This window comes from Lissotriton vulgaris, chromosome 3_1 (genome assembly GCF_964263255.1).
Source record: "Lissotriton vulgaris chromosome 3_1, aLisVul1.2, whole genome shotgun sequence".
Taxonomy (NCBI): Eukaryota; Metazoa; Chordata; class Amphibia; order Caudata; family Salamandridae; genus Lissotriton; species Lissotriton vulgaris.
The window spans coordinates 1637081330-1637101590 of NC_141689.1; the positions used below are offsets into that span (position 1 = coordinate 1637081330).

At 47.4% G+C, this 20261-nt stretch overlaps 1 protein-coding gene across 1 annotated transcript in view; it reads right to left on the bottom strand.

Moving 5' to 3' along the window:
• Positions 1 to 342: 342 nt before the first annotated feature.
• The window catches only part of LOC147728286 (uncharacterized), a 1395946-nt gene continuing 1376027 nt past the window's right edge, over positions 343 to 20261 (bottom strand). Inside the window, exon 16 of the mRNA XM_086963769.1 lies at positions 343 to 1965. Coding sequence (XP_086819895.1) covers positions 1874 to 1965 — 92 coding nt within the window. The 3' untranslated portion in view covers positions 343 to 1873. The remainder of the gene's footprint in view (positions 1966 to 20261) is intronic.

Here is a 20261-nt window from a genome sequence, read left to right on the forward strand (position 1 = left end):
ATTCTACAGCATCACACACATTGAAAACACTTGGTTGCAGCAGTAGACATTCTTATACGTCAAAATAATGTCCACAAACCAGATAGGATTCAGACCACAATTTGCAGGTTGTGCATGACTGCTTTGGGTCAGTATGCTCAATACATGGCAAATACTTTGATCCGTAAAAAAACGTTTAAAAAACATATGATGACACTTCTAGAACTATAGATAAGTGAACCTAAGTGTGTCCCTATGCACCATAATATATAGAAAGCTACATTATATATAAAATGTGCTACTCAATATAGCAAGTATTTCTTCCCAAAGGAAGATAAAAAAAAAATGCACCCAACAGTTGTTCACATCGAACTTATTTATATATGGACTCTATTGCCAGATCTAGCTTAAGGCTAACGCAAAAGCAACGTGCTATGAAAATGTCTAATATGCATCATAAGAGGAAGACCCAAAGCAAAGAAACGCTGGTCGCATACAAACAGCCATATTGAGGGCATACACATATGTATTACATCTGAAGTCATTATTCGTAATGAAAGTATCAGAATGCTTCAAACAACTGTTAACGTATCAGCTGCTGAAGTCTTTACCACACAAATTCAACTTCAAACGCAATCTCCGAAAATCCAGTAATTCGTTCGCTGCTCTTCTTAAACAACTGAAGAGTGCTACACAAGTATAGTTTTGTAACTGTGTTCAAACAAAAGAAACTGGACCTTAAACACAAATACTTTTCAAGCTTTCAATATTTAAACTAAAAGCAGCTATAAGGAAAAGTACCAGAATGATGTCAAATCAACTGCCCTTTCGAAACCGTACCCTCAAACATGTTCGACTTTAGGAAACTTGGGTTAAATGATCTACATAAGCATCAAAATAAAATCCTTATTTTCTGTAATGAAGCTCTTGTTTATGTCAAGATGAAGCACACATCAATTTAGGGATCTATTATTTTGATTAAACACGCTGTTCTTTGATGACAAAAGAAAAATGTTTCAGCTTTTACATATTTTCCCCACCTTCACCCACTGATGTAAACTCTTGCTTAGGTGATGGCACCTCACCAAGCTCACTGCTGAGGTGATATCATAACAAGGTTTTAAGATCACCATGTGTTTGGGTAAGGGGAGAGAAGCAATTCAAGCCTGCTGGAAAACATAACATTGCTTATGAAAAACACCAAGGTTCAAAAACTACAAAATGACAATTAGGAAAATAACTTCTTGTCAAATTATGTGGCAAAGTTCAAAATAAAGCATATAAATTCAGCGAACAAAAGATGGAAACAACATGTGCATAGACTTAAAGTACACAATCAGAAGTACTCCACTGTGGAAAAAAAGGCAAAGGTTCAACCAGAAGAGTAGGGCAAACATTTGCATGACATTCTACTACAGACATCTTAATGCAAATCACAATCTTTTCTTTAAATTCCATGAAGAAAACAGAACTATGGCAAATAGTTATTATGAAATAGTACGTTGCTGAGGAACACTGAAATATTGATTTCAGCTAATTAAATACTGGGATTCAGACTGTTGAAACATTACAAATACAAAGAAAATAAACAATTTAAGAAACAGCTACATTTTGGAGTCTGCAATAGTGTATTTGTCTGCCCAAAACAATTAAACAAACATAATTTGACTAAGTATAATGTTCAAAACCTTAAAGAACAAACACAAACAGTTAACTCACTTCACAAATGTTTACACAAAAATATTTTAAAGTGAAACTAGAATATGTACAAGAAGTTCCAGTATTCATTTACAATTGTAACATTAACATTATCAAAAATCTACCCCTGACTTTTTTTTTATTAAGTGCACAGTTTAATTTTACAACCACACATTTGTATTCATCCATCTGACAGTCAGCATCGTTTTCCTTTTGTGTCCTCTTTCATTTTCCAAATCAGCAATTCCATACAAGCGGATGCATCTTCACGACTATCATGACCCCCAACTGCAGATTATACAAAAGTAGAAATTACTACAAATTATCCACTGTATGTCGCCACATGACTCGTCACAATGCACAACCACGTTGCAATACATATAAAATATTTTAAAACTAAGATGTTTTTTGTATGGGCTGACGAGCTAGTGGCTTGAGAGATTCAACATTTCTTTACTTTATGGGCCTTTATATTAACAAATACAAAAACATAAGGTAATTTAATTAGCAGTATCAAATGCAAGTAAAACAATGCACATGCCCCTTCTGTTAAGGAATCCAGCCAACACTAAAACGTGTAAATTAAACATTCCTTTGTACGCCCTCACAAATCAGCCGCAAGCTTTTACATTTTAACAACTTTAAATTCAAGTGCGTTGCCACCATTCACTTGATACGGTTTGTGCAGCACACTACTGGGTAGAAGTATGTTTTACACATGATTAGAATTCAGAACTAATTATCGAAGGTTGGTTAATACGATTAAAGGTTTCATGATTTTGCTGTAATACATGTGTATAGGGCAGAGAATAACGTTTGAACGTGTTTCATAAGTGATAACCTCTCACAAATACCAGTACACCAGGATTACAATACATCTAAAATAACATTTGATAGATTTGAATGGGTTCAGACCTAAATGTTCAAGCAAAATCGTCTTAATTTGAGGGAACAATTGTTGGTATACAGTGTACTCATCCCCATTAGGATGCTGAAGCTAGGTAGGTACTGGATAGCAATAAGTCTGAAAATGAAAATAAGCATTTCTTGTGTTCCCATTCTTGCCCTGATTAGAGCCAGTGTTTAGTTTGTCATTGAAGAGTCCTAGCTAAATTGCAGTCATTATCTAGCGTTAATATGTTAACATGTTCTGCTACCTCTGAACTAAGTTACTGCTAAAGAAGAGTCTGTAGTAACTGTTTTCTGGTGGAGAAGTTCTTCCTTCCACAGACTCCTCATCGTTCATAATAAAAGAAAAATAGTTCCAAATGCAGAAGAAATCGAGGACAAAAGCCAGAGTACATAAAATGGCTGCATCTTTACATATGCGAGGTACTGTTATCAGTAGGATTGTGGGAACACATGGTGGTAGGAATCTTTGAATCCACACATTCTGAAACTGTACCTGCATGAACTGAGGAAAATGCATTATTCAGCCCCAGTTATGACATTTGAAAGGCTTTCTAGGTAAGAAAATGTAGTAGATTCTACACAAGTAACGTCACCCCAGACTTCCCTGGATTTCTGTTTTCAGGAATATATGGATTTGGAAGGTTTTCCATGGTGGCTGTCGAACCAGAGACAAAATGAAGTAGCCACCCACAGCGCCAGAATGGACTTATTTTCAAGGCGAAAATTTGAGGTCTCCAAGTTGCATTTCTTGTACCATTTTTATCAAGAGAAGTGTGGGAAAACAGAACAGCTGACCACTTGTTATTACCAAATAAATTCCTCTTAATTTTCGGTTTTCAAATCTAAGCCAGTGTGCAAGAAAGAACACATTTTGCAAAATTCTTCAAGATTCATAGGATAGAATGGGTAACCTCAAATTCAGAATAGTACTCGTCACAATCTTTAAAGTCCGTTTCGAAGGCTTTGATTTTTGCATGTTTTTGACATCCACTACCACTATAATTTCCCAGTGACTGTAAAGGTCTAAAGGACGTACCATTATACTACTTTTGTAGATCTGCCAACAAAATGATAATAACATGGTCACCTATTTCTATTTTTAATTTCAATAATTAGTTTCTATGGGAAACTCATGAACCATCTACACAATACACAAATGACCACTTGCTGGATTTTGAATTGTGTCTACCTTTTAGAAATAGAGAACTTTTAAGGCTCACTCATTGGTTTCACACCTGTTTCCACTACAAACTAGTAGGAAGAAAGAAACAAAATTGGAAAAATCGACTACCACTTGGAAGAAAAAAAGAACTGGTTAAAAAAAATAACAAAAAAACTCTACCAATTTCTGAAAGTTGGGAAAAGGTGAACTTAGCAAAGAGAAGCTTTTCATGATGCCTGGTGGTACAGGAGTGTCCTCTGAATGGTATACTGCAAGTATCTGGTATCCTGTTTTTGGGGGGATTTTGGCTCTAGTGTCACGCTAATCTAGCACCTGTGTGATGCTCTAGGCCTGTTTCTTGATAAGGGTCAGATCCTGTAGGAACACACCAAGTGCACTCTCTATTGCGACAGAGGACTACTGCGAACAGACAGTCACCAACGCACTCATTACCTAAAGACTCTTCTACGGAAATGCACTAAGCCAGTGTCCCCCAGAAACAGCTCAAGAAATTTCAGAACGTTCAAAACGCCACAGCCAGACTGGTCCTCAACATCGCCGCCGCAGCCACATCACGGAACGCCTCTGACAACTTCACTGGAATCATCTTCAAGCTCCTCAATCATGCCTCCAAAGCACTAAACGAGGATGGACCAGCATATCTGAACCACCGCCTTGCATTCCACAAACCAGTCGGACAACTCTGCTCCTCCCAACTCTCCCTTGCCTTCATCCCCCGGATACAAAAGACCAGAACCAGAGGAAGGTCATTCTCCTACCTTGCTGCCAAGACCTGGAACTGCCCGATCACCTCAGGCAATTTGCGTCGCTGACCCAATTCAGGAAGTACCTCAAGACCTGGCTCATCGAATGATCCTCCACCCAGTGAGACCAGCAGCCCCCTTACCCCAGCGCCTTGAGACCCTCACGGGTAAGTAGCCAGGCTATACAAGACCCATATTGATTGATATACAAGACCCTGATTGTCACAGGCTCAAGTCTAGTGGAGTGTTCCAAGCGTGTTTTGCTGTGATCCTACTGCGACCAGACATTTTCTATCTGCATCAGAAGTGTGTTGGCCTACTGACTTACTTAATTAACCCCTTCAGTGCTGGTGACAAAGCCAGCTCGTCATGGACCTTACCTGCGCTGCGCTTGTGACAAGGTCAACTCGTCATGAACTCAGGCATTTTCGATTTTTCAGCGCACAGCGGGAAAACGCGTAGCACCCATGTGGTTAAAGGTACACTGCTATAGGTATACCCATATCCCTGCGCTGATATCTTGAGCACATGCAAGTGGGGTCTGTTCTGAAAGCTCTTGGCCTGTTCACATGCACAGGATGGAGGTAATATTACTTTCAAAGACAGTGAAAGAGTATTGCTGACATCCCTGAGGCTGGAGGGAGGGGTTCGTTATCAGAACTAGGGTAGTTCCTCCTCTGCCAAGTGGATACAAACAGTTGTACCAGATGGCTAAGATACATGTCTCTGGGAGATCTGAAAGTCAGATCTTGGAGCCCTCACACACCTGTAGGGTGTTATGCTTAATCATTGGGTGCTCCTAGTCTGGCCGGCGTTGCAATGACAGACAGGCCTGGGGGCTTCTTTATCGGAGATGTTTTGATCTGGAGATGCCATATAGATGAGTGCAAGTGAGAGAATAAATGGGTTTGTTGAGTGCGTGGTGGCTAAAATAGGCTCTTGTAACCTACATTTTATTTCTATAAGGAAAGGTTAGCAGGACCAAGTAAAAACAGTGGTGATATCATATAGGCTTCAGTTACCAAGAGGCTTCTACTCTGAAGTGGTCACTAGTTTGGTGTCGTCAACATGTTTCGTGGCTTGAAAGCCCAATGGTCGGGCGGCACTTCATCAGGACAAAGAAAAAATTAGTTGGTGCCCCTGTCTGGGGGGCTCCTCTCTATCAAAGGATGGCCTTTTAGTGTTAACCGGTGACCACCTGGATGGTTGCCAGTCCAGTGCTTAATTTGTAAAATATTAGGTCCAGGTGCTCAATTTATTTTAGGAGGCCACACCCATTTCTCCCGGCTCCACCCACTTCCTCCACTGGCACCACCCACTTACTCTATTGGCTTCACTTCACAACCTCATCTGATACTGCTGAAAGCCAGATGTAATACCCAATCTGAATTTCATCAAGAGAGACTTCCTCAGGTAAGGTAGGTCGTCCCACCTTTTTAGTAAGCTAGTATAGAAAGTTACCCCACCTGCTGCACAGTTCAGATTTGTGTATAATCTGCAGTTTTCATATTTGGATCCCTGCAAGGGTAAGTCACCCTTTCCAATTGCAAAGGTCAATAAAACGGAAACCCCACAGATGGAAAATTCCATTTAACATTAATAGCAGCCAATAACAACTCAGTTTGTGGTGCGCACTGTATAGGCTGTGCTCAGTAGTATTATGGGGTACATTCTTGTAGATAAAGGCAATCATCAAATTTTTGGGCCACACACCATTTTACCATGGCAACCTTGAGCTCTGCGCTCGAAGTTTCTGGTGCTTCAAGGGTGTGTAGATCTCGCTGTCAGACATTCTGGAAAGTGCTTCAGATTTTATGCTGGGTATTTTTATGTTGATTGGTGTCACTGGTTTACTCTTTGCTGGTCAGTGCGTCCGTCCTGCTTCCTCCCTTGTGCTTGCCAGGGTCTGCTTTGCATGCTCTGCCTTTCCATAGGAGTGAGAGGAATTGTTCTGAAAATGCGGCTTGAGGTACTGGAAGTTCTGCCCAGATCTGACACAGGTGAGGGTGAGTGAGCGTGGGAGGGCATGGAATGTGTGCCTGTGCACTCCAGATATGCATATCTATGCCACAACTCGGCTGAGGCCTGTGGGTGAATCCGACACACTAGAGGGCCTCACTTCATCACGCCCAGGCCGTTTCTGGCTGTGTGTGCCGTCCGTGTGCCTCATGAGAAGGAGAGAAGCCCCCCGCATCCAAATTTAATTAGATATTTTACAGCACGCACGCTCACTCAAGCAGCACAGATCGAATCCGGGCAGGTATGGATTCACCCCTTACCGTGGCATGCAATATTATCTATTCACTGGAAAGACTGTTATAGTGCATAGACCCGGCCCTAAGAACTAAGTGCCGGTGCTAAGCACCGGAAAGCACAGGCACAAATTAAGCACTGTACCAGTCAATGATTCCACCTCAAGAGAGGAAGGATAGTGCTCCTTAGGCGAAATGGAGGGTCCCAACCACAATGTCGTATACTTGTAAATGTTGTATACTTGTAAAGCGCACAGCTGCCCCAGCAAAGGGGCGTCCCGGCGCTGTATACCACTGGGGAACCCATCCTGGCTTCCCTGTGAGATGGTTCCTCCTGGGCATCTCCAAGGCGAAGACAAGCATCCCCGGCGCTGATGGAGCCGTTAGTAGAGATTAAGCAAGCTATTGCCCAGAGTTGCTGAATGGGACCCATGCTTGGAGTAGGCACCGAGGCGAGAATTATCGAGTCTGCTGACCATGGCCCAAGACGCTGCCGCGTCGGGAATCAAACCCTGGTCCCGGGCCGACCTCTGCTTCCGGGTCTGCCGCCTCTAACCAGTGAGCCACACCACTCCCACAATTAGGGACACTTAGTGGATGATCCAGACACTGTCCACTAAGTGTCCCTCATTGTGGTCAGGACGCTTCATTTCGCCTAAGGAGATCCTGTTCTCAAAATGTGCAGGGTCCTTAAGAAGGAAAATGCTACTTACCAGTATGCATCTGTTTTTAGCATGTAGAGCTGCAGATTCACACACTGTGCATAGATCGCCATGTGGTGTTGGGCCCGGATGGTTGCACTTTGTTGTTGTCCTGGAAAAGTGTTTGGAAGTCACGAGATAGGTGACTCCTCCTTTGGACCATAGTGCGCATTGGCATCAGCTCCTTCTTTAGATAGTTTTTTCGCCAGTTAGGGAAATGATTGAGTTTTGTGAAAAATAGAAAAGATGCCCATGTATGCTGTATCTAAATAAGATAATACTGTAACAGATAAAGGTAGCCGGGGAGGCAGGTGGGCGTGTGTGAATCTGTAGCTCTCCATACCAAGAACAGATGCATACTGGTAAGTAGCATTTTCTGTTTGTGGCTTATGACCTGCAGATCACAAACTGTGCATAGATTATAGAGCAGTACAGCACCTTAGCGGGGACCACCAGTATCTTTTGCAGTTGTTTGAAATAGTGTTTTGAGTACAGCCTGGCCCACACTAGCTTGTTGATTTGCTTGCACATCTACACAATAGTGTTTTGTGAATGTGTGCGGTGTAGACCATGTAGCTGCTTTGTAGATGTCTTCTAAGGGAATGTATCCTAAAAAGCCATTGAAGCCCCTATTTTTCTGGTAGAGTGTGCTTCAGGAGGAATAGATAATGTATGTTTTGCTTTTTGATAGCAAATTTGTATGCACTTGACAATCCACCTTACAATTCCAGCTTTTGATATAGGATTGCCTTTATGTGGTCGTGAGAAGGATACAAAAAGTTGTTGAGTTTTACGAAAAGGTTTTGTTCTGTCAATATAATAAAGGAGTGCTCTTTTTACGTCTAGCGTATGAAGAGCTCTTTCTGCGACTGTTTCTGGTTGCGAGGAGAATATTGGCAACTCAACAGACTGGTTAAGATGAAAAGGAGAAATAACTTTAGGAAGGAATTTTGGCTTTGTCGTGAGAACAACTTTATTATGATGGAGTTGTAAAAATGTTTCTTGATTAGTACGTGCTTGAAGCTCACTGACTCTTCTAAGAGAAGTGATGGCCACTAGGAAAGCGACTTTCCATGTGAGAAACTGCAATTCACATTTGTGTAGGGGTTCGAATAGAGGACCCATTAGTCTTCTGAGCACAATATTTAAGTTCCACACAGGTGAGTGTGGCACTCTGGGTGGAATTATTCTTTTGAGTCCTTCCATAAAGGCTTTGATGGCAGGTACTCTGAATAGTGACAAATGTCCATTTTGTAAATAGGCTGCTATAGCAGCAAGTTGTAACCTAATAGATGTGTATTCTAGGTTAGACCTAAAGGATTGATGTGGTTATTGTTGCAGTATATAACAAACAGTTTCCACTTGGCTGCATAGCAAGCTCTAGTGGTGGGGCGTCTAGCTTCTCTGATAACATTCATGCAATCAGGGGAAAGGTTAAGGTAACCAAACTCCAGGACTTCAGGATCCTGGGTGTTTGATCTCTTCATGGCTCTGGGTTAGGAGGTGTGGAAAGGGGTGTGGTTTTTGGTGCGGGACTACAGATAGTTCCAGTAATGTGGTGTACCACGGTTGTCTGGCCCACGTTGGAGCAACTAGGATGAGAGTCGGTGAGTGTTGCTGCAGTTTGCGCACCACCAGTGGAATGAGTGGGAGAGGCGGAAAAGCATACACAAATCTGCCTGACCAATTCATCCATATTGCATTGCCTTTGGACAATGGGTGTGGATACCTTGGGCATTTGGAGTTTTTGTGTGTGGCGAAGAGGTCTATCTCTGGGTGCCCCCACAATTGGAAGAATGGTTGAAGAACTTGCAGATGAAGTTCCCACTTGTGAGGCTATTGCGTTTGACGACTTAACAGATCGGCTATACTGTTCTGGACTCCTGGAACATGTTGGGCTAGGAAAAAAATGTTTTGAGGAATAGCCCATCTCCATATGCTTTGTGCTAGTTTGGAGCGTTGCAGGGAGTGTGTCCAGCCTTGTTTTTGTATGTACTACATTGCTGTCATATTGTCCGTGTGGACTAGGACAGCTTTGACTAGAATGTGTTTCTGGAATGACTTAAGTGCTAGGAAGATAGCTAGTAACTAAGTGATTGATGTGGAGCAACCTTTGTTGGGGTGTCCACGTGCCCTGTATGGTATGTAAAAGATGAGCTCCCCAGACGGAGAGCGAAGCGTCCGCTGTTAGCACAATCTGTGGAACTGGCTGTTTGAATGGTTGCCCCTTGGAAAGGTTTTTGGTGTTCGACCACTGCAGAGAGCGATGCGTGTGACCATCCACCAACACCAGATATGTCAGCTGACCTTGAGCTTGGTTCCACTGATGTGCTAGACATTCCTGTAGGGGACGCATCTGGAGTCTTGCGTGAGGTACTATGAATATGCAAGATGCCATCATCCCTATTAGTTGCATGAACACTCGAGATGGAAGAGTGTTGCGGTTGAAACTTTGTGACAAGGCTTTGCATGCTTGCTATCCTGGTTGGACTGGGATATTCAAGTGCCTTTGAGGTATTTATTGTTGCCTCAAGATATTGTTGGATGTGGGAGGATTGTAGGTGCGACTTTGGGTGGTTTATGGTGAACGCTAAGTTGTGTAGCAGTTGGGTTGTGGCGTGATCGTGCTGTAGTCACCAGTTGTATGACTTGGCTTTTATGAGCCAGGCGTCTAGGTAGGGTTAGACATGAATATGCTGCCTTCTTAGGTGAGCCACCACTACTGCTAGACACTTGAAGACTCTGGGTGCTGTGGTGACTCCGAATGGGAGAACCTTGAATTGATAATGCTGACCGTCCACTACATACCAGAGATATTTCCTGTGAGAGGTGTGATTGGGAATTTGAAAGTAGGCATCCTTGCGATCTAGAGTGACAAGGAAAGCGCCCTGTGTGAGCAAAGGAAGGACCTTTTGAAGTGTGACCATGTGAAAGTGGTCTGATTGTATGTACAGGTTTAGGGGACTGAGGTCGAGGATGCGGCTCAGAGAGCCATCCTTCTTTGGAATGAGGAAGTAGAGGGAGTAAACCCCTGTGTTTTGCTGATGCAGGAGTACTGGTTCTATTGCATGTTTTTTTCAGGAGGGTGGTATGTTTGGGGGGTGGGGTGGGGTGGGCGGGGTAGAATTGAGTTCTAGACAGTAACCTGTTCGAACGATTTGTCTCACCCACCTATCTGTGGTGATGTTGCTCCAGACAGGAGGGTATTCTCCCCCGACAGGAGTGGAATGGTCAGAGGGAGCGGAGGAAAGTCATTTGGTAGGGCTGGAGGCAGATTGGGTATTGTTGGTCTTGCCTCTACCTTTGTTGCTGTTGCCTCTATAGCCTCCTCTTTGGTAACCTCTGGTGAATGTAGACTGGATGAGAGCCTTGTAAGAGGTGGAAGGGTTGTTAGAGGAGTAGCCTCTGGAGGTGCCACTGTAGAAGGGGTGACAAAAGAACGTGTGGGAGCTTGCGATTGCATGACTCCCATAGATTTGGCTGTGTCTGTCTTTTTTCATCTTCTCAAGTGATGAATCTACATTTGGTCCAAATAAGTGTTCCTGATCGAAAGGCTGGTTTAAAATGGAAGTTTGTACTTCCGGTTTACAACCTGAAATGAGTAGCCAAGCATGTATATGCAGAACTACACTTGTGTTGACGGCTCTGGAGGCGGTATCTGCTGCGTCCAGAGCACAAAGTTGGACGTGTTAGTGATGATCTTTCCCTCCTATATGAGATCATTGGGCCTGTGTTTATATTTATCTGGTAGGTGTTGCAATAGGGTCTCAAGTTTATCGTAATGTGTCCTATCATACCTTACTAACAAAGCTTGAGTGTTGGCAATACGCCATATGTTAGCTGCTTGTGATGCTGTTCTTTTGCCAGAGGCGTCTAATAGTTTGCACTATCTGGGGGTGGAGCATCCCCTGATGTCTGAGAGTTGGCCCTTTTCCTAGCATTGGAAACTACTAGGGAATCTAAAAGGTACTGGGCTTTTAATATAGGCTGGGTCTCTCAGGGCAGATTTATAATTTTTGTTGATACTGGGGTTAATAACTCTGGCCTTCACAGGATCTTCAAACACTTCAGGTGCATGCTTGATGACCCCTTTTAGCGTGGGTAAAATAGAGGTGGACCTTTTTGAGGTATCAAAAGTGTCCATTAGGAAGTCCTCTTCCACCGGGTCTGTGTGTAAGCTAACCCCATAGTATTGGGCAGCTCTGTAAAGCAGCTGATTAAAACCTGTTGTGTCTTTTGGAGGGGTAGGCCTAGAGGGGTAGATGTCTTCCTGTGGAACATTAGGGACATCTGGTGTGTTCTTGCCGTTACAAGGATCAGGGGAAGAAGGTGGACTATGGTCCCATAGTGGATCCTCTTCCGAACCCTCACCTTCATCAGATGTGTCATAATCATTCGCCGGAGGAGGAGATGGTGTAGGAGAATGGTGTGGAGGGGGAGAAAGTGGAGGAGGTGGTGGAGGAGGTAGTGGAGAAGGGACCCTGAGAGGAGATGTGGCAATGTCCCTCTTTTTAGGTGGTGGAGCCGGTGCAGGCGTATCCAATAGTCTCTTTTTTAACTTGTTATTCCTGTGCATTATGGTTCCGGGGTGTGTGACGCTGCTGTGAGAGAGCAAGGGGGCACATCTTCGGTTGCCTGCACTTGTGTGTTTTAAAAAGTGCTTGTCGATTGCCGACAGTCACCTTTTCTGTGCTCTACCACTCCCCGTTCCTCCCAGAGCCGAGCTCGTGGTGTGGAGGGAGGTCTTCCTATCCCTATTCACTTACGGCGGAAGCGGGGGTGTGCGGTCTAGTCTTCCTACCGCCGCCTCCCTACTTAACCGATGTGCTGGGCGACGCGCAGCGGGAGCGACGGTGGCACGCCGGAGTCGTGCCAGAGTCCTGCCCGTCTGCGCCCGTCCGCAGCCCAGGGCCAGTCCTTATGCCCCAACGTACGCTGATTTTAGGCGAACCTACTCTAAAAATACTCTCCTGTCCCTCAGGCCACCCCAATGCACTAATGACACTCCTCTTTCCCCTCAGCATACGCCCCTGACCTGCCCGGATTGTTCGCTGTCTCTCACTGCCCTTCCATCTACACTAGACATTTCGGCATCTAATTTCTTATGTAAATCGATTCCCAAACTCCCCTCACAAACTTGTAACTTTATTAGTCTAAATTGCAGGTCCCTCCCTAAGCACAGTAGAGATGTATTTGATCTTCTCTGTTCCTTCCAACCTGATGCCCTGTTCCTCACGGAGGCTTGGCTGACGGACCACTCTGACCCTGATATTGCAACCGCTCTCCCAGATAATTACACCTTCTTGGGCAGTAACAGAAAGGGCAAGGAGGGGGGGGGGGAATAGCCATTATCTTTAAAAGAACACTCTTGTAAATGGGAGGATATCGCGATTTCTAACTGTGAAGCTGGGTTGTTTAAGTTACTGTTATCCCCCAATCTCACACTTACAGGCGCCTTGATCTACCGCCCTCCTGGCCCTGCCTCTTCCTAGGCTTCATCTCTTTCAGAAAGTTAAGCTCCTTTACTATTGACGTCAACTAATTTCCTTATTGTTGGTGATCTAAACATTCATTTTATCGATACAACATGCCCAATCAGTACAAATTTATTGTCTGACTTAGCGGCCATGAATATTACCCTACACAATTCAGGCCCTACTCACAAGGCGGGCAATTTGCTTGACCCAATTCTATCTAATTTGGATGCAGTATCCTGCAAGATCCCCTTACCTGTCCCGGCGTCTGACCACTTTGTGCTAGAATTCTCTATTTCATTTGATAGATCTATTAACCACCTAGCAACTGCTCCTGAACCTAGAATGACCCGCAATTGGAAAGATTCCAATAAATTCAATTCTGTTTTGTCAGACTCTATGCCCCTTACTGAGATCAGTAGCACTGATCAAGTGGACGTCATCCATCGCTGGCTCACATCTGCTGCAGACATTTGTCTCCCACTTCGAAAGCAGACATTTAATATACATCACCCCCCGGCGCCTTGGTTTAATGACAAACTAAAAAAAGAAAAAAACAGCTGTAAACATCTTGAGCGGAAGTGGCGTTCAGAGTACGACCCACAAGCTAAACTACACTATAAAGCTGCTTTAACTAAATACCATACTCTCTGTAAAGCTGCCAGAATTGAATATGTTAATTCATCTTTCCTTAACGCTCAAAATCGTCCTAAAGCCTTGTTCAAGGTAGTGCAGGAAATCTCTGGTGCCACTAGTCAACCCAAGGCCCCATGTCTAGATAAAGCACAATGTGACTCCTTAGCAGATTTTTTTGTTTCTAAAATCGAGAGTATAGGGGGGGCGTGGCCAACTGCCGAGCATGGCGGCAGCTTGAAGCGGGAGCTCCGACAGGATCACCGGCCTCACCGACTATCCGAACCTTGATCCGTTTCCTCGCCCGCCCGAAGGGGCTGCAGCGGCTCGGGAGCCCAAGCGACGCTGGTTGCTGAAACCCCGGAGCAAAACGGCCGCCGGGAACAGCTCCTGCAGGTGACGCAGTGGCGGGGCCTGCACCAGCCTGAAAGCACCGGCCTCAAGTGGACGAAGGACCCGGGCGGAAGTGCGCCCTCCCCGGCCCGGGCGCCCTGACCCCAGCCGGCGGCTGCTCCGCAAAACAACGGAGATCACGCATCCGCTTTGCCTCCACAGCGCCCACGCCTGAACGCATCGAGGGGTCCGGAGGGGCCAGAGAAGGAGACAGGCATCCCGAGGTGAGAGGGAAAAGCGCCACGGAGGCCAGAGACCGCACCATACCTTGTGGACCCGGGCGCCTGGGGCGCCGATAACGCACCGGGGTGAGGGGGACCGTGTAGAGACCTGCCCACCTCCTTCCACGGCCACCGATCCAGAACCTATCATACCTCCACGGGCAGGCACATAGGGACACCAGCGACCTGCCGCAGAGCCGGCGTGGAGCAAGACTAATTGCAGTTCGATCGGCCCGGCCTGGGCGCTTGTTAGGTGCCGCCGGCCCCCCCGAGGTGGCCATTGTACCAGCGAGTGACGGAGGCTGAAGCACAAACCCGGGAGACATTCTCAGGAACATCGCCGCGCTGAATGGCGCCGCGCTGCCCTTCCCACACAACCCCGCTGTTGACCGCATAACCACCCTCCGAGGAGCGGCGACCTGCCCACCGCCCCGGGCTCTGAGTGCCACTGAGGTGCCCCTTCGCCTCGACAAAACATAGCTTTGTCAGCCGTGCGCCGGCAGGCCGTGCGAGACCCAAAGAACGACAGTGAAACCAGGCGCTAGGTAATACCACCTCCGCCAGCAACGCGACATCATGGCCGGGAAGGGTACGCGGAGTACGTCGACACAAGCGAAACTCGACAAATTCGCATACGGCCAAAGTGGACATTCCCAGAGTGGCGGCCGTCACTCCTCTGGTACTCCTCCGGACGCGGGAGGCAATCCAAAAGTGACCCTTGAAGACGTAATGAAGACACTCAACTAAGTCCGGACAACGGTGGGCTCTATCTCCTCCGAAGTCACACTCCTCCGAGCCGACTTTCACAAAATGGCGGAAAGGGTCTCACAAGTGGAGGTAGTCACGAAGTCTCTTGTCGAAGACACCTCAGACCTGCAGGTGGCCATGGAACGCATGGAAAGAGTCACGAAGCAGTTGCAGGAAAAGCTCGACGATCAGGAAGGGCGCTCAAGACGGAACAACGTCCGCATCCTGGGCCTGCCGGAGTCGGAGGGTAAGGCTGCAATGGACTTATACGTAGAAGAGCTGATCAAGACCCAGCTAAAACCTAAAGGCCTGTCCCACTTCTTTTCTGTTGAGAGGGCGCACCGAGTCCCTGGTGGTGCAGCCAAACTGGGTGCCAACCCACGGCCAGTGCTGGCAAGGCTCTTCAATTTTAGGGACAGAGACGCAATCCTGCAAGCGGCACGGAACTCCCCGCCAGTGAAAATTCAAAACTCAACGCTGGCCTTCTTTCCAGACTACACGGCGGAGGTAGCCAGACGCAGAAAATCCTTCATGGATGTTAAAAAAACACTGCGGGACAGGGGCCTGCCATACTCCATGCTTTTCCCCGCCAAATTGCGCATAGTGGCCGAGGGCAAGGCGTGGTTCTTCGATACACCAGAGGTGGCTCGGGAGTGGCTTGATGGATGGAGGCAGGTGGGGCAACCACAACGCCAGCACAGAGATCGACAACACCATCGCAACGAAGGACAGTCGTCACAATCATCGGGTGCGCCTGCGAACGGAGGGGGTGCAACGACATTGGACTCGGATCTTGAAAGAGACCCATTTGACTCTGGACAACCGGTCAGGAGCTAATCAGACTGTTCAGCATTGGGGGCAGCGTGTTTGTGATCGCTTGGGACCTTGATACTGCTGGAGCCGAGTAGGGCGGGCACCGGCCGGTGCCTGTAGGGGTATCACCAACCCCACGAGCAAGTAAGATGGACGGGGATGGGTTTAAGCACTCTGCCAAGTTGGGGTTGCGGGCGGGTTCTCGTCCGTGGTGCAGGGGAGCAGGGAGGGGGAGGAGGGGGGAAAGTTGTAATGTTTTAATTGTTAATGTTCTTAGTCATCGCTGCTACTACACGAATCATGGCCCCACTGCAAACCATACACTCCTGGTTCTTTGTCGCAGATCTTCCCGCAGGCACTATGCTCCGCCTTCACGCTTTGGTCACACTAGTCATACCTCCACATGGCTCAACGACATAACGACGCACCCGCTGTGGGAGACGCGCACCTCACAGCGGTATCCCCCTTGAAATTGCTCACCTGGAATGTCAGGGGACTGGGGGACAAAATTAAGAGGGGGTTGGTTCTCCAAACTATCAAACGCCATGGGCCAGACTTGGTGATGCTACAAGAGACGCACCTGGCTGGGTCCACCTGCAAAGCTCTTGACAGGCGCGGATATACCATGTTAGCGCATGCAGAGTTCACTACGGGGTCCAGGGGCACTGGGATACTTCTCAAGAAAAACTCCTCCTTCATGGTTCATAGCCACAAAACAGATGACCAGGGCAGATTTGCGGCGCTGCATGGCCAATGGGAGGGGAAGTCCCTCACAGTGGTGTCAGTATACATCCCCCCAGCACTGCACTCCACGGCGCTGCCTGCACTGAGTCAATTTCTCATCGACCTCCCAGAGGGTGACATGATCATTGGAGGGGACTTTAACGCCATAGCAGACCCGCTACTAGACACCTTTCCCTTGCGAGACCGGCAGCGGGGAGCCGCCGTGCTTCCTGGTTTCCTGTCCGCACTGGGCCTGACGGATGTCTGGCGCCACTTGAACCCGACGACTAAACAATACACGCACTATTCATCTGCACATAACAGTCTGTCGCGCATTGACTATCTTTTCTTCTTGGGGGTGGGGCTGGGCTCCGTGGACAAACTGGAAATCCTACCTAGGGGTATATCTGATCACTCTCCTGTGTCCCTCCACATCACATCCAAGGAGCGCAAGCGAGCCAGGCTATATCCAATATACCCCAACTACTTGCAGGTCCCGGGTGTCCGGAAGAAGCTTAAACTGGCCTCCTCGCACTACTTTACAGAGAATACGGGAACGGTCTCTTCACCGTCTATACTTTGGGAGGCCTACAAAGCGGTCCTACGCGGCGCAGCGATAGCGACTATCACAGGGCACAAACGCGACTCCAGAAAAGAGCTCGCTCAATTGGAACTGGCGCTCCACAACGCGAATGTCGCCCACATGTCAAATCCCTCCCCTGACACCGCGCATGCGCTCCATCTCAAACAGCAACAACACATGGCACACCTCACAACAGTGACCAAGGGACATCTGGCGAGCACTGCCAGCAGGATCTACGATGTAGGGGACAAGGCCGGAAAAATGCTGGCGTGGTTGGACAGGCGGGGTGGTAGCGACAGAGGCATTCAGAGGCTGTACAATCGGGAGGGCCAGCTGCTGACGCACCCTGAACAAATCGTACATACCTTAGCACAACACTTTCAGGAAATCTACACACCGACCAGGGCGGTCACTGAGCAGGAAGCGTTAGCCTCACTTGACCACATCACGGTCCCCACGCTTTCCCAAGAAGCGCAACTCGAATTGGACAATGATCTGACCGAAACTGAGATCCAGTTAGCAATACAGTCTTTGCAATCTGGCAAGGCACTTGGTCCGAATGGGATACCCATAGAGTGGTATAAAATGGCAGCCCCCCTATTAAGCAAACCCTTACTGGAGATGTATACAGAAAGTCTGGTTGCGGCCACACTCCCTCTGGATCAGCGCACGGCCACCATAGTGGCTATCCCCAAACCTGACAAACCGCCGACTCTGTGCTCCTCATACCGACCTATCTCCCTGCTCAATGTTGAAGCAAAGATACTTGCGAAGCTCCTGGCTAGCCGCCTAACGGCGCACTTGCACTCCCTGATACATCCAGACCAATCAGGCTTCATGCCGCATAGGAGCACAGCACTGAATTTGCGGAGGGTGCATGGAGTCCTGGCGAGAGTGCATCTCCTCTCCGAACAGGCAGTCATCCTATCCCTGGACGCCAAAATGGCGTTTGATCTTGTGGAGTGGGAGTACTTATTTGCAGTCCTGGCCCGTATGGGCTTCGGACCAAAATACATAGCATGGGTCCGGTTGCTGTACAAGTCACCAATGGCGCAGATAGTCGCGAATGGTCACATCTCACAGCCCATTCCATTAGGCCGCGGGACGAGACAAGGGTGCCCGCTATCGCCCCTGCTCTTTGCGCTGGTGCTTGAGCCGCTGGCCATCCTGCTAAGGGCAACACCACTGTTTCGGGGACTCAAGTGGGCGGATGGGTGGGAAGACAAAGTGTCACTATATGCCGATGACATGCTGATCTATATGACCAACCCCAACGAAGGTATCCCTGCATTACTGGCCATGTGCGACGAGCATGGGAGGGCATCTGGCTACACCCTTAACTGGTCCAAATCTATCATCTACATACTCAAGGGCCCGGAACCGACGCTGCGGGATGACTGCCCCCTACAATTGGCTACAGGCTCATTTAAATACCTAGGCATTATCATCACCGCCAGTGCGAAAGACTTTTATGACGCAAATCTAATGCCGCCTCTAACGCGTCTCCGTGCAGACGTTAAGTACTGGGCCACCCTGCCATTAACCCTCCTTGGAAGAGCAGCCCTATATAAGATGATGGCTCTCCCTAGATTCCTTTACGTGTTGGAGAATACCCCCTATATGGTTGCCCCACGCTACTTCCGACAGGTCGCTGCACTTGTGTCTGCACTCCTATGGAACAATGGCCCAGCTCGTATAGCTCACGATAAACTGGTTAAAAGCTGGTACGAGGGAGGTATTGCGCTACCTAACCTTCAATTGTATTACTGGGCCTCCCAGCTTAAGATAATAAATCAGTGGATACACGCCCCGCGGGAGGATCCCGCATACCAAGCGGACTGGTCGCAGTTAGGAACAGATGGCATGCTCGCAGTACTGTACAATCGCACGAGAGCCCGTAAACTGAGAGGCCCGACACTGCACACGGTATCCCTGTGGCATGCAGCGCAGTCCCGACTGGGATGGCAGGGGAAAATTACGAAAATGACGCCGTTGTGGGACACGAAATCGCTAGGGAATTTAAGAGCCAGTAAGGGGTTCACGCAATGGGACCAAATAGGAATTTCGGTTGTAGGTGACCTTTGGGACAAGGACTCAATGATCACATTCTCACAATTGCGGCAACAGTATTACATGGGGCCCACTGAAACCTACAGGTATGTGCAAATCAGACATGCCCTACTGCACGCAATCCCTCCCGGCACAGTACTACCGGAATCCTCTCCACTGGAGGACAGGCTGCTGACTGACTTCATGGAACAGAAGGCAACCTCCCTTACATACAAAAAACTAATTAATAACCTGCCGGACCCCACCCAGAAACTCCGAGAGCGATGGGCCGGGGAGCTCGGGGACATGGACGACACAGAATGGAACGAGGCGTTGGCCTCCCCGAGGGAGGTGGGCATCTCGGCACGGTTTAGACTGGTACAGCTCAAGATCCTACACCGCACCTATTATACCAGAACACTTTTACACAAGATACAGAAAACGCCACATCCATTCTGTCTCAGGGGCTGCGGGGAGGAAGGGTCCCTACTTCACACACTATGGGATTGTCCGTTGCTTCAGGAGGTATGGAAACAAATTATGCGAACCATCTCCCAGGCCCTTGAAAAATCACTCCTGCCCGAGCCCCGCAAATGCCTGCTAAACGTTTGGGATCCCACTGATTTGAACAAATATGAACGATTATGGGCCACATTAGCTATGACAGTGGCAAAAAGAGACATAGCACAAAAATGGGGGGCCCCGGAATTGCCGACAGTGTCGGGCTGGGTTAGAAATATGGATCTCCTCATGGTAAAGGAACGGGCAGTTTATATGTTGCGGGCATGTCCGCGTAAATGGAACAAAGTGTGGTCACCGTGGAATAAATATAGGGGGGAACCGTGTGACCCGTTGCCGGAGGATGAAGACCTAGAATCAGATGAGGAGGATGAATAGAGGGGCGTACTGAAGTGGGATACCTGAGTTATGTGAGGGGGGGGGAGCAATGGTTATATGCTATGCATCAATGTACGAGCCTTATGCAGTGGAGGACATCGTTCTATGACAGAACACAAATATATGCAGTGATGATGACGTTTGTTATGCTTTTGTTTTTTTTTTGTTTACAAAAAGGGGAAAAATGAACAAAAAAAACACTCTCCTTCCATACGCAAAAATTAATGAACACTAACTGTGGTATACAACAGATGAGCAAA